Source organism: Erpetoichthys calabaricus, chromosome 12 (genome assembly GCF_900747795.2).
Source record: "Erpetoichthys calabaricus chromosome 12, fErpCal1.3, whole genome shotgun sequence".
In the NCBI taxonomy this organism is placed as follows: Eukaryota; Metazoa; Chordata; class Cladistia; order Polypteriformes; family Polypteridae; genus Erpetoichthys; species Erpetoichthys calabaricus.
In genome coordinates, this window is record NC_041405.2 from 30,580,506 (window position 1) to 30,594,858 (window position 14,353).

The 14,353-nt window shown below is 38.3% G+C and overlaps 1 protein-coding gene across 2 annotated transcripts in view; it reads left to right on the forward strand.

The window, feature by feature from the left end:
• Positions 1–14,353, forward strand: part of triobpb (TRIO and F-actin binding protein b) — a 287,315-nt gene that overhangs the window by 23,517 nt on the left and 249,445 nt on the right. For both annotated transcript variants that reach the window (XM_051934846.1, XM_028815322.2), the window contains exon 2: positions 14,153–14,209. In XM_051934846.1, coding sequence (XP_051790806.1) covers positions 14,153–14,209 — 57 coding nt within the window. The remainder of the gene's footprint in view (positions 1–14,152; positions 14,210–14,353) is intronic.

Below are 14,353 nucleotides of genomic sequence, written 5' to 3' on the forward strand. Positions count from 1 at the left end.
TTCTTTAGTTTATAGCCCTTTAAAAACTCATGATGGATACTGTTTTTCCCTTTCTTTTTGCATTTAAATGTCAGAGAAAATCTTGCCCCACTAGAGATCTAAGACCTCAAAAATTGCAAATGTTAAGATTTTTCTCAAATTTGGAGGTGAGGAAGCCCATGAAGGATTAACTGTTTTCAGGATTTCACTTTTTTGTTTTTTTCATTTAACAAGGTGGCAAATGTTCATCATTCACTGCTTTATTTACTATGATTTAGAATATTCTTTCATAATAAAATTATCTCTTGAGTCAATCTAAGGATTTGACAGCTGTATTAATTTATAAAAGAATTAATTATATGGGACTTGGCTTTGTTTGTGTGAAGTGCCAGAGGGAGAGCTTTAATGAAGCAATTCCAGTTGCCTCCACCTTACCATTGAGCCTGCAGTGGCTCCCGAGGCTTCCAAGTCTCAGTGCAATGAGAAATTTGATTACCTGATAATACCAGTTTTTAGGTACAATTTAAACACTGTACTGTACACCATGCATATTCTGAAGTGCATAATTTTACAAGCTGTTTGGTTAAAAGTTTTATGTAATGCTCCATGCTGCCTAGAAATATTTTACTTACAAAAGAACTAACTTACACATCTAAGTTCGATTTCATCACTGCCTTAGCAAAAGAAATAGGAATGGTTAATACAAAATCATTTGGTAAATCAGCTTATGATTTTTATGTAGCTCTTATAATACCTGGAATAGTCCCTTGTCCTCTGTTGTTGTGTTGCTATGCCACATGGTGAAGACAATCGTCTGGATACTATTGTGTGGTACAGTGATAAAAGCTGAAGAGTATCTTTTATGATTTCAGTGGGGGCATTCTTGTGCCTGTTTGTAGTATGTGTCATGGGGTCTCTCTCGAGTTTTTTTTATTTGTTCCCCAAGGAATCTGAAGTGACTGACTAGTCTTACTATTGCTTCAGCTGTGCTGACCAGGATGTGGTTCTGTCTGTCCCTCCTGAAATTCACAGTGACAACTTCTTGTGAGGATTATCTTAGCCAAGTTGCTGTCCCAACAGTGTTCTGTCAGTCCTATTGTTTTTTTTTTTTCATTTGTAGTCTCATCATTACTGAATTTCTTTGGTGGTTTTAGTGAATTTGATGATACTTGAAGTGAATATTGTCTAGTCAAAATGATAGTTAAAACATTTTTTCCTCAGCCTGATTACCAGTCATCTATATTTATGACAAATTGCTCTTTCCTGCATTTGGATTTTGGAAATTGCATCACATCCACACTGATCCTCAACAAAGGAATTCCAAATGGTAGTATGCTAAATCTAACTACTCTTTGCTTACCTTCAACTGCAGTGCTGGTCAAATCCCATATGGCACTCTAGACAAGGTTCATTGCTGTATGAAACAATATACCAAAGTAAATGGACAACCAATAGATGTTAAAATATACCTTAGTTTAATATAATACACTAATGTAATGACAAACTGAATATGTGTAAAGTGCAAGCAAAGTCCATTATCCAGCCCACAATATCCTAACTGCAGGGTCACAGGGTCTGCTGGAGCCAGTTCCAGCCAACACAGGGCACAAGGCAGGAAACAAACCCTGGGCAGGGTGCCAGCCCACCGCAGTGCAAGCAAAGTAATTTGTAAATAATAATAATAATATTTTAAACAGGTGCTTTAAAGCAAATGCACAATTAAAATATATGCAAGTAAACATATATTTAAAAACACTATTGTCACTATAACTATGTACATTGTACATTACATTATTTAAACATAATCCAATAATTGCAAAGCTCTCACAACTGACATTTAGCAAAATGTAAGGACTGACAGGACATTGTCCCAGACACCTGAGGAAGATGTGTTGTTTGAAAGTAGCTGTAGAGATTGTAAAAGTGCATCTGAAATGACGTAAATGACCATGAAGGCATATTTGGATAGTAGGACCAATAAGATAAATATGATGACATTACAGTAAGTTAAGTTTCCTGAAAACCTTACTGACCACTACAGAATTTTGTGACCTCCAAGATATCTAGATAGCACAGTTATGCATATGAAGAAAATAAAATACAGTTAGCTAAGCAGGAGCAGGAGTAGTTAATAGCCTGATCATACATTGCGCTTCCATTATATACTGTGGTGAGCTTATTTGGCTTACACTTGTGCAAATAGTGGTTGACACGCCATCCTGCTGCGTTGATAAAACAAAAACAATTTACGCAATGACAGAGTAGTACATTTGTGTTTAGTTTGCCTCTTGTTTTCTTCCCTTTTTCTTTTGTGAAATTGAGTTCCTGATGGCTTTTGCCTTTTCATTTTGAAACACTACTCGATGAGTCCTTGTACTCTTGCCACCACTTCACTTGCAGTGTATGTTTTTGGTGAGGGTGGGTCACACCAGACTAACCTAGACACGGCCTTAACTCCTTTCCCATGCCCACTATGTCATGTAGCTATTCTGTGTCGCTGCTGTAGAAGGCACACATTCTAAAGGATGCAAGACAGATTGAAGTTGACTTGCTAAATCAGCGTCCACCCCAAAGATGGGGTCCTAGGTGACCTAGAAATTGCTTGACCCGCACTGTTTGGTTACATGAACAATCATAGTTCCAACTCCTTCAATAAATTGGCTCCTGATCATTCATGGTGATGAGATGGCTGACAGAGTAACATTTTGCTTTTTTTGCGTTAGTGGTTTAAGGACAACAATCTCTCTCCTTAATATTGGCAAACCTATGGAGCTTATAGTACACTTCAGGAAGCAAACCATACTCCTGTCTATGTCGGAAACTTTAAATTACTTTGAGTTACTATCCCTGATGACCTGCAATGTGTACAGCACAACTCGGCTGTTGTTTCTAAGTTAGAAAAAGGTTCACCAGGGGTGATGAGAACATTTTGAATGCTCTACCTATTCTCACCAACTTCTACTGTTATACAGTGAAGCCTATATTCACTTGCTGTATAACATCTTGGAATAATACATGTTCAGCTCAGGACCACAATTCACTACACGGGGCAGTCAATGCAGAATATTATTGTCAAGCAGGTGCCTTCAGATCAGGGCATAAGTATACATCATATTATTACTGAAAACCCGATCCCTCATGCATAATGTCTTACTTTCTCCTTCCTTCAGACAGTATTGGTTCATTAACACTTGCACAGCAGAAAGTTTTTTTTCTCTCAGGCTATAAGGCTACTCACCAGTTGCTAATGGTTAAGGTTACTACTGACTATTTTTAAAAATCTTTACCTGTTGTATTTATTGTTGGGAGTTGTGTTCATTGTGTCCTTCTGGATTTACTTATTGTCTGATCTGTCATACTATTGTCACCAGTCTGTACATGACATGCAAGAAATAATCTCATTGTGCTGTGTGCACTCTTGATAAGCTTGTCAGCCAGTAATATTCCAACCCGCTATATCCTAACACGGGGGGTCTGCTGGAGCCAACCCCAGCCAGCACAGGGCGCAGTGCAGGAACAGATCCCGGGCAGGACACACACACACACACCCACACACCAAGCACAATTTAGGATCGCCAATGCACCTAACATGCATGTCTTTGGACTGTGGGAGGAAACCGGAGCACCTGGAGTAAACCCACGCAACCAAGGGGAGAACATGCAAACCCAGGTCTCCTTACTGCCAGGCAGCCAGCGCTATCATTGTGCCACTGTGCCGTCCTCTTGATAAGCTTGGAAGCTGAAAAATAAAAATGAATAGTTTTGTTAGTGTAATATTTTTTAGTTATCTTTACTATAATAATTCTAAGAGCTTAGCTTGCTTCTACCTTACGATTGGCTCACTTCTGGGCAAAACACAATTTATTTTTGCCTCACCTGAGACCAGAACAAATACACCATCAATTTTGGCAGTTTTATCTGCAAGGTTGAACTTCAATCAGTCTCCATTCTTTTTTGGAAACTTGGATGTCTAGTTTCTCAAGCAATATTTAAGATAAGTATTTCAAAAATATGCAAAAAGATGGCATGTGTAGAGGGCAACTGTATCAGATTACAGGTGTGAGTTACACAGCCTGTGTTTTAATTGCACAAATTGCATTGTTGAATTGATACTGATCACATGTCACTCTCCCTAACTCCCTTCGGTGTATTCTCTGTAATGATATTACTTTTTCTTGTTCTCCCAATGGTTGCTTTATTTTTCTTTCTTTCTTTTTTTTTTTTTTTTTTTAATTAAAAATCTCACAGTAACCTCCAAAGACTTGATGAAATTTAGCCACAAACAAAACAGGAAACCTGTGTGATATTAAAGTGTGATTGAGCATATAATAATTGGATTAATTCTTCTTTTATGAAAATTGCAGTGGTGTTGAATGCATTGCAAAGACTTCTTGTTTATCATGGCATTCATATATGTTCACAGAGCATGTCACATCTAATAAGCATAGCCATTAAACACATTAACTTGTATGCTGTGCATTTTTGATAAGTGAGGATTCATTTCACTGTCAACCTGGGAGGTGCTGTGTCAGTTCATTTTTCTACCCACAGTATGCAGAAATGAAGTGAAAAATGGTTTTGCAAAGCCCAGCCTAAGTTTGCCTTGCATTGGGCTTGGACTCAATTCTTGGTTAGTATCTGTCTTGCACATTTGTACATTTGATGCTGTTTAGATGAGAATGATTATGATTTTTTACCAAGTTAACATATAATAGTTCTGGGAGGTTGAGCTTTTGTAACACACCTTGGTTCACCTTTGGTGTTAAAGGCTTCTAGTGTGAACTGAATGACAAAGCAGAATTAAATGCAGAAATGCGAAAGCTGACATTGTCATAGTGTGAAACTAGCAGCCTGTCCAGGGATGTTTCTGTTTTTCACACGATGATGCAAGGATAGATTCCAGTCTACCATCAAACCTGCATTAGCTTAAATGGGTCCAGAAAGGGGTGGGTGGATAATGGTTAGCATAACTTTTCCAAAATGATGTCTAAAATTGTCGTGATCATGATGAAAATAACTTAAAATGAAAGTTGGCAAGTTAGGGAAATAGTTGGCAAAAACTGAAACAGTAATAATTTTACTTCACAATAACAAATCTTCTAAATCCACAGGCCAGAGCCCATCCTAGCTGCACTGGACACAAAGTCCTTTGTAGGACCAACTTGTGCACACACCCACTCACTCTCCTACTCACACAGGGTAATCTACAATTCTTGATTAACCCAACACACATATCTTGGAATTTTCTTTTAATTATATAATCAGAACCAGTAATTTAATGTTTCATTGTATGTTTGAGAATAGCAAATGTCTTTTTCTTTTTTTGCTTTTTAGTTAAATGAAAGATTTAATGAAGGTAGAAAGACAATGAATACAAATAAAACATGTTTCTCTTTTATGCTGAGTTCTTGAATTTCTAAAGTGCCACAGTAATAATTAAATTTTAGACATGTTCCTGCGGTACTTTTCTTATTCATATAGCAAGTTCACTTTGCATTCTCCCCTTTATTCGTTTTTGTAGGTGTTTAACAATACATTTAACACCAATTATTATGATCTAGGCAAATCTGACCTTTCTTTGCAATATGACACTTGGTACTTCCCTCCATTTTTAACTGTTGATTCTGAATTACATTCCTGTCGCAATAGATAATGAGTGTTTGAGAGGCAGTGTTATAAAAGTGTTCAAGATATAAGTAAGCAGCGAGGTTTTAAATTGTTTCAGTGCATCTGTTCTTTTTTATTATCCTTTCAACTTTGTCCAGTTTTTGAATGGTGAAGAGACCATCCGATCCAGTAGTTCATTTTAACCTGAAAAAACGTGTCTGTTTGCACTTAAGTGAGGAACTTAAGTCTGTATGTTTATCTTGATCTGTTGCCAGTCTAAACAAAATACAAATGGCATATTTTTACAATGATAACATTGGCTTTCATTATTTTAGGTGTACCTTACTTCACCTTTTGCAATCATTTAGTCATTTGACTCTATATAATTTGTCTTGTTCATTCCATAGAAGAAGAAAATGTCAGGGTATTTTTATCCAATCGAAGTTGTTAGACAGTGTGGAGTCTTTGAAAGATGTGACCATTCCTGTACATTTATATGAAGAGCTTGAGCTTCTATATTGTCTTCTTTTCTGTTCTTGCCTTAATGTTTTTCATTTTCCAAATTGCAATTTTCTAAACACAATAAGTGTTGTTTTTGTATTAGACTCCAGTTACTGAGATTGATTTTTTTTGCCCGTGATAAAGTATATATGATATAGTAATGAATAGAAACTAATGTGCTTCTAAAATAATTTGGAGCGTTTAAATGACTTTTGGCCTAACACAGAATTCAAGTTTCTTTTGTATTTTTTAGAGGAGATAGGATTTATGGATTTTGGGAAGTAAGCCCACAGAAGTTTAGCACTTGTTATTTATTAAATCTTTTTGTGTGGAGCATTTTATTTTGATTTCTGGGTATAAATGACTGATGTACGCATGGTGTGTGCTATATATTAAAGCTGAATGTAACACAGAGAGATGACATTTTCTGTATTTTGCCTAAATTTACCTTGTCAGGAAGCCAAGTTTTTTTTTTTTTTTTTTATAACTCACCACAGAAATTTTTCTGGTACATTTAACATTTTTGCTCTTTCGATGCTTTTTCATCCATTCCTTTCAGCTCCCAGAGTTTGGAAAACGCAAATAATTGTGGAACATGAGAAATGTCAATTTGCAAAAGAAAAAACTAATGAAAGAATGTAAAACCGTGGGATTTGTAGCCAAAGGGAGAGTTAGCCGATTCTACTCCTGGAGCGAGAAAGAAAAGCAAAACAAATGCCTTTCATGAACATTCCTATCATAGCTGATATTGTTTCTCCAGCTGATATATTTATTTATTTTTCTTTTAACTATGAGAGGAGTTAAGAACTCTTTCTTTACTCCTTAATGACTGCATTTCACAGTGTTGTTTTTTTGACCATCTGCAATATTATAATATGGATATGGTAGTAATTTGCTGGAACTTCTGTTACATGGCATTGAAGTTTGCTGACGATGGGCCTGATCTCAGAACGGCTGTATACAGAGAGAATGTCCGGTTGGCTGACCAGTTGGTGAGCCTAAACAACCTGGAGGTGAATATTAAGAAAACGGTTGACATGGTTTTGGATTCAAAAGACACCCCCCTTACCCCTGTAACCCTGGTTATAAAATGGTTTCTCATTTAGAAGGCAAGGAATTGTATGAAGACCTGCACACCCTATAACTTCTGCCCTGAAAAAATAATTTATTAATACAACTTTATAATTTAGTACCACACTGTAACACTGTAATATATTAATACAACTTTATAACAATGTAATTTATTAGTAAAACTTGCTTTACTTGAGTCAAATGTAGCAAGAGATATCTGCACAACAGTAACTAACCGCATTAAAATACTGGTGTATCCATCAAGTAATTACCCTTTTAGCATTATTACGCATTCATGCGTAATAAAATACAATGCGGGACTTGAATTGTGTTGTGGATTTTATAATCTTGAATTTCAGCATAGGGTTTATAAAAATTGTTATCATCATGGACTACCTGATGTATCTTATGTGTACATTTCAAATTTATTCTCTTGACATTTTCCTCCAATAGCTGAACAACACTGCTTAAAATCTTCTTCTTCTTTCAGCTGCTCCAGTTAGGGGTCGCCACAGCAGATCATCTTCTTCCATATCTTTCTGTCCTCTGCATCTTGTTCTGTTACACCCATCACCTGCATGTCTTCTCTCACCACATCCATAAACCTCTTAGGCCTTCCTTTTTTTCTCTTGCCTGGCAGCTCTATCCTTAGCATCCTTCTCCCAATATACTCAGCATCTCTCCTCTGCACATGTCCAAATCAACACAATCTCGCCTCTCTGACTTTGTCACCCAACCGTCCAACTTGAGCTGACCCTTTAATGTCCTCATTTCTAATCCTATCCATCCTTGTCACACCCAGTGCAAATCTTAGCATCTTTAACTCTGCTACCTCCAGTTCTGTCTCCTGCTTTCTGGTCAGTGCCACCGTCTCCAACCCATATAACATAGCTGGTCTCACTACCGTCCTGTAGACCTTCCCTTTCACGTTTGCTGATACCCGTCTGTCACAAATCACTCCTAACAACTCTTTTCCAGCCATGCCACCCTACCTGCACTCTCTTTTTCACTTCTCTTCCACAATCCCCATTACTCTGTACTGTTGATCCCAAGTATTTAAACTGTACTCCTTGCATCCTCACCATTCCACTGACCTCCCTCTCATTTACACACATGTATTCTGTCTTGTTCCTACTGACCTTCATTCCTCTCCTCTCTAGAGCATATCTCCACCTCTCCAGGGTCTCCTCAACCTGCTCCCTGCTCCCTACTATCATTACAGATCACAATGTCATCAGCAAATCATCATAGTCCGCGGGGTCTCCTGATTAATCTCGTCTGTCAAATCCTCCATCACCGTTGCAAATAAGAAAGGGCTTAGAGCCGATCCCTGATGTAATCCCACCTCCAACTTGATTGCATCCGTCATTCCTACCGCAGACCTCACCACAGTCACACTTCCCTCATACATATCCTGTACAACTCTTACATACTTCCCTGCCACTCCCGACTTCCTCATACAATACCAAAACTGCTCTCGAGGCACCCTGTCATATGCTTTCTCCAGGTCCACAAAAACACAGTGTAACTCCTTCTGGCCTTTTCTATACTTCTCCATCAACACCCTCAGAGCAAACATTGCATCTATGGTGCCCTTTCCTGGCATGAAACCATCCTGCTGCTCACTAATCATCACCTCACTTCTTAACTGAGCTTCCACTACTCTTTCCCAGAACTTCATGCTGTGGCTCATCAATTTTATCCCCCTGTAGTTACTACAGTCCTGCACATACCACTTATTCTTAAATATTGGCACCAGTACACTTCTTCTCCACTCCTCAGGCATCCTCTCACTTTCCAAGATTCCATTAAACAATCTGGTTAAAACTCCACTGCCATCTCTCCTAAACACCTCCATGCTTCAACAGGTGTGTCATCTGGACCAACGGCTTTTCCATTCTTCATCCTCTTCATAGCTGTCTTTACTTCCTCCTTGCTAATCTGTTGCACTTCCTGATTCACTATCTCCACATTATCCAACCTCTTCTCTCTCTCATTCTCTTCATTCATAAGCCTCTCAAAGTACTCTTTCCATCTGCTCAACACACTCTCCTCGCTTGTGAGTACATTTCCATCTTTATCCTTTATCACCCTAACCTGCTGCACATCTTTCCCAGCTCTGTCCTTCTGTCTAGCCAATCAGTACAGTCCTTTTCACTCTCTTTAGTGTTCAGCCTCTCATACAACTCATCATACGCCTTTTCTTTAGCCTTCGCCACCTCTCTCTTCACCTTGCGCCTTTTCTCCTTGTACTCTTGTCTACTTTCTGCATCTCCCTGACTATCCCACTTCTTCTTCACCATCTTCTTCCTCTGTATGCTCTCCTGTACTTCCCCATTCCACCACCAGGTTTCCTTTTCCTCCTTCCTCTTTCCAGATGTCATGCCAAGCACTGTTCTTGCTGTCACCCTTACTACATCTGCTGTAGTTTCCCAACTGTCTGGTAATTCTTCACTACCACTCAGTGCCTGTCTCACCTTCTCCCTAAACTCATCCTTGCAGTCTTCCTTTTTCAGATTCCACCATTTGATCCTTGGCTCTGCCCTCACTCTCTTCCTCTTCTTGATCTCCAACGTCATCCTACAGACCACCATCCAATGCTGCTTAACTACACTTTCCCCTGCCACCACTTTGCAGTCTTCAATCTCCTTCAGATTGACTCTTCTTCAACACTGCTTAAAATCGATACTAAAATTTTCAAACATTATTATATCTGTACTGCTGAATTAATAAATTCCAAGATAATTCTAGACATTTTATTTTATATAAACTCTTTAAAGTGGTTTTGGTAACAACATGCTTTTAAAATCTTGTTGTCAGAGAATCCCTCTAGGCTTGTAACATTTGCTATTGTAAAGTTTATAAGATTTATATTTGCCACATTAGCTGGTTAAAAAACTTATGAAAAAGAAATATATAAAGGATGTCCAATTGATTCAGTTTTCAAATGTCATAGAATCTAGTCCTTTTAATTTTCAATATCTATGCCTCTTTTTTTTATTAAACGTTTGCCCAAGCTTTAATTTCCTGTTAGGAATCAAACTTGATAGTTTTACACAAATCCATTGTTTCAGCATTCTTGTAAAACATCCTTTGTTGTGCTGTTTTCAAAGTATCCTATATGAGTGACCAGACTTTGTTATTGCTTAGCCTGTGTACAAATCCAGAATTAGAATAGTTACAGGACCTGCAGTGTAACTGGTATGATATATGAGCTTTCACTATGTTCATCTCATTGTAAGGGGTATGTATACTCATGAAGATTAGTTTTACTTCCAAAATCAAAATGAATGGGACAAATTCAGCATTTGCATATTCATGTTTAGCAATGGATTATGCCGTACTTCCCCTCTTGCTAACTGGTATTATCACAGTGCTTTGAGCTTTAAAGCCCTAAATAAGTATCATTTTGATATTAACAAATGGAACTGCTCATTTCATTGCCAGTGTTGACAACCCAAATAGAGAATTTGTCAGGAATTTGCATTTATTTTTATTTTTTACTGCTGTTCTGAGTACATGCTAGGTTTCCTTCTCGTCTCTGAACTGTATAAACTGGTTAGAAACATTGATGGATAGCTATGTGTTCCCTTTTAGAGACAGTGTAGGACACAGTATTAAAAAGTGATTCATCTTGCCATCAGTTTGTTTCCTCTTACAACTTTATAACATGACAAGCTGAACAAATACATCTCATGTGATTGGAGACTTTATTTAGCTCTTAAAGCACATACAAAACTATTTCTGAACTGACTATGTAACAGGATAAAAGTGGCAATAACAAAAGATTGTGTGGGTATTTTGTTATTTATTTATTTTTTTAGATAATGATAAGCATGATTCCCACAATTGTGCACTGAAATACACCTGTCTCAAACACAATGCCCCTCTAGAACTGACCTCTACCATGCCGCGTGGTCAGCATTTCGTGCAGCGCTTTAGACATTTAAAAGCCTGTACAGCAGCTGTCCTTTTCTCTCACTGCCTTGTCTGTCTTCTCCCCCACACATCCTCAAACACTATTCAATCTGTTTTCGCTGTTCTGTTATTTTACCAAGTAATATTTTCGGTTTGTGTGACCTAATGTGAGCTTTACTCTCATTTTCTTGAGACTTTCAAATTTTCCTACTTCCATTATCTCTAACCTGCTCTGCTGTGCACCATGGGACTTGCTTCCAAACGTTGTAAGTATGACATGACTTGACAGTCTCGCGGGACGTGAAAGTGTCTCTCTGTCTTTGTCTCTCTTCAAAAGATCAAGTCTCGTTGCAGGAAAAAAAGTCTTGTCTTGTCCCAAGTTATTTTTATTTTTTTTATAATAAAGAGATATGTTGATCCCATGCTGTACTATCACCACTCTGAGACATTCTACCAAATTTGCTCATTATGTTTTCGAAACTGTGACATCAACTTAGTACCGAAATATTGATTCTTGTGATGTTGATAATTAATGAGATATAAAGTGAGGATGATCCAACATTTTCACTCTAACCAATTTCTTAATTAGTAGCCAGTTTTTAATATTACTTTTGACATGTTAGTTATTTCTATGGCTTGTTAGTGTTAACATTCCACCAAAAGAAGTCTGTTCCATTAGCCACAATATTTAGTTAATAATTAAGAAAGTTGCCAGAACACAAATCTTCAGCTACTACTGCCCTCCAGGATTTGAGTTTGACACCCTTGTCATGGAAAACCCATTTCCTTGCACATACACTTGATCCTCAAAACGGTGTCATGCAGTGATGTGCATTTTACATGGGTAGTTGTTTGATTTTTGTGGTAGAAAAGGAATCTGTCATAGACATTCACAGATAGAACTGTCTATTTTGTACTTATTATTAAATCACTGATAGTTCTTGGTCTTCATGAATTACAGGATTTGATACAGGAAAAAGTGGCTGCCAATATGCCATACAACAGGGCAGAAATATATGGTCATTTTTTCTAACTGGCACAGTGCTGTTTAAGATGAAGGGTAGCATCCCATGACTATATTCAAACAAGTCAATAGTTAATTACTAGCAGAAAAATGTATGTTGTGAAATTTACTTGGCAACCAGTTTCTTATTTATTTGTTTATTTTAAAAAAGATCAACAACCATTTTTTTTCTCTGCCAATTTGAAAGTGAAGTTGGTGCTGGCACACTACATTTTATAATGCAGTCGTCAGAGACATCCTTCCTTCTTCTGTAATAGTTTGGTTTGGCAGTGCTTCTGTCCCTAAGTAAACCACAGATAGCTCCTTAGAGTCCTGTGTCTGAAGGGTTTGCTTACATCTTGAGTTAAGAAATGAGTAGTGCGAGATACGCCTGAACACCACCAGACAGAGACCACGTCTTTATAAAAAGCACACGTTTATTCACAGTTCTCACACAGCACACAGTGCTTCCAGCACCAATCACCCCATATACAGGCCTTTCTGTCAGTGTCCGTGTGCCGCCTTTCCTCTCTCTGCGGGAGCTTCGTCCTGCTCCCACTCCCGACGCTCCCAGAATGTAGGAAGGCAGCCCCTTTTATGTTCACCTGGACGTGCTCCAGGTGCTCGATGATGCTGTTCCGTCAGCACTTCCTAGAATGGCAGAAGTGCTGCTCTTGCACCCGGAAGCACTCCGGGCGTCCCTGGAAGGATCTTCCTCCATCTTCCCGGGTGTGGCGGAAGTGAATGTTTTCCGGGCTCTCTGAGGCTCGGGGCGCCCCCTGGTGGTGGCCACGGGCCCCAATGGGCTTGAGCCTCCTAGCTTCTTTTCCATTGTCCCCTCAAGATCCAGGGCAGTTGCCCCCTCATGGCCCGGGGGATGTATACGCCACTTCCCGGTCCTTACAGGCATTCCGGCTGGGTCTGTCCCCCAGCCTCCTGTGACAGTAGACAGGGAAATTATTGAGCACACTCATCAAGGGGCCATTTCTTGTAGTTTTTATATTTTAAATATTGCAATTCATCAAAAAGAACCATTTTTTTTATTTTAGTACCTTTGCTACAATAGCCACACTGTAGGGAACAGGTGAGTCAAAATATAACGACTTAACAATGTTTAACTTCCCCATTCAAATAATTTGTCTTTAAGACTAAAACTTCAGTTGTACAACAGTTTTATACATTATGTATTTAGTATGTAATGTGTTCACTATAAGTTGTGATGTTGGGTCATACAATGTGTATTTACTCTGTTACTATTCCATGTTGTAGTGATATTGGATATTGTACATTGTTTCATCCTAAGTTTTGGATGCAATGCTTTGCTCTCTACCTCAAAGTTTCAGGAGACTGCATTTGAATCCCCGCCTAAACACTATGTGGAGTTTGTACATTCTCTGTGTCTCTTCATTGCTTTTCAGTCCATTTTCCAAATGTGCATTTTAATTGTAATTGGCAAGACTAGACTAGACTGGCCTGGTGTGCGTCAATGTACATGTTGTACAATGGATTTGACTTCAGCCTCTGTAACCCAACAGCGAGTTATGTGTGTCAGAAAATGTGTGATTTGGTGACAAATTATTCCTGTATAGCTGTAACAGAAAGGCATATTCCTAGCAACAGTGTTGCTTGACAAATATGGTTTCATTGTTTCATTATTGAATAGTTTTCTGTGTGTATCAGGTTTATTTAATATAGTCATACCATTGAGTTATATTTTGTCCTTTTCCTGAAAAACCTGATATGATGTAACCTCCAATAATCAGCCATTACTAAGCTAGCAGAAGGATAACTAATAGGCAATTCCTATAAATGTTTTAAGTCTTTTAAGTGAAATGGCAGGGCTGGCAAATGTGTAACAATAAGGAGTGTATTCAGTATAAGGTTTCAGCGGAAGCAACCAATCAATAAAGAACCCTGCAGTGGAATTGGAGCTGAAGTTGCCCCTGGAACATTATAGTAGCACAAACACTTCTGTGTTTGAACCTGTACTGATCATTTATAGACTAACTGACTAACTTACTGTCAAATTTCTTCATTTGTTTGAACAGCCTCTATGTTTATGTCTTTTCACAGCCCGATCTCCTGAACTTCAAAAAGGGATGGATGTCCAAGCTAGACGAGAATGGAGAGGTAGGACTGTACACTTGTTTATTTGTAAGAGGGATTGTTGCTTACCTCCTTGTGACAACAAATGTGTCGGTGTTACAGCCTTAAAATTAAGATGACTGGCTCATGATACCCACTGGAACGGTTTGCACTTTGAACCTTTTAATT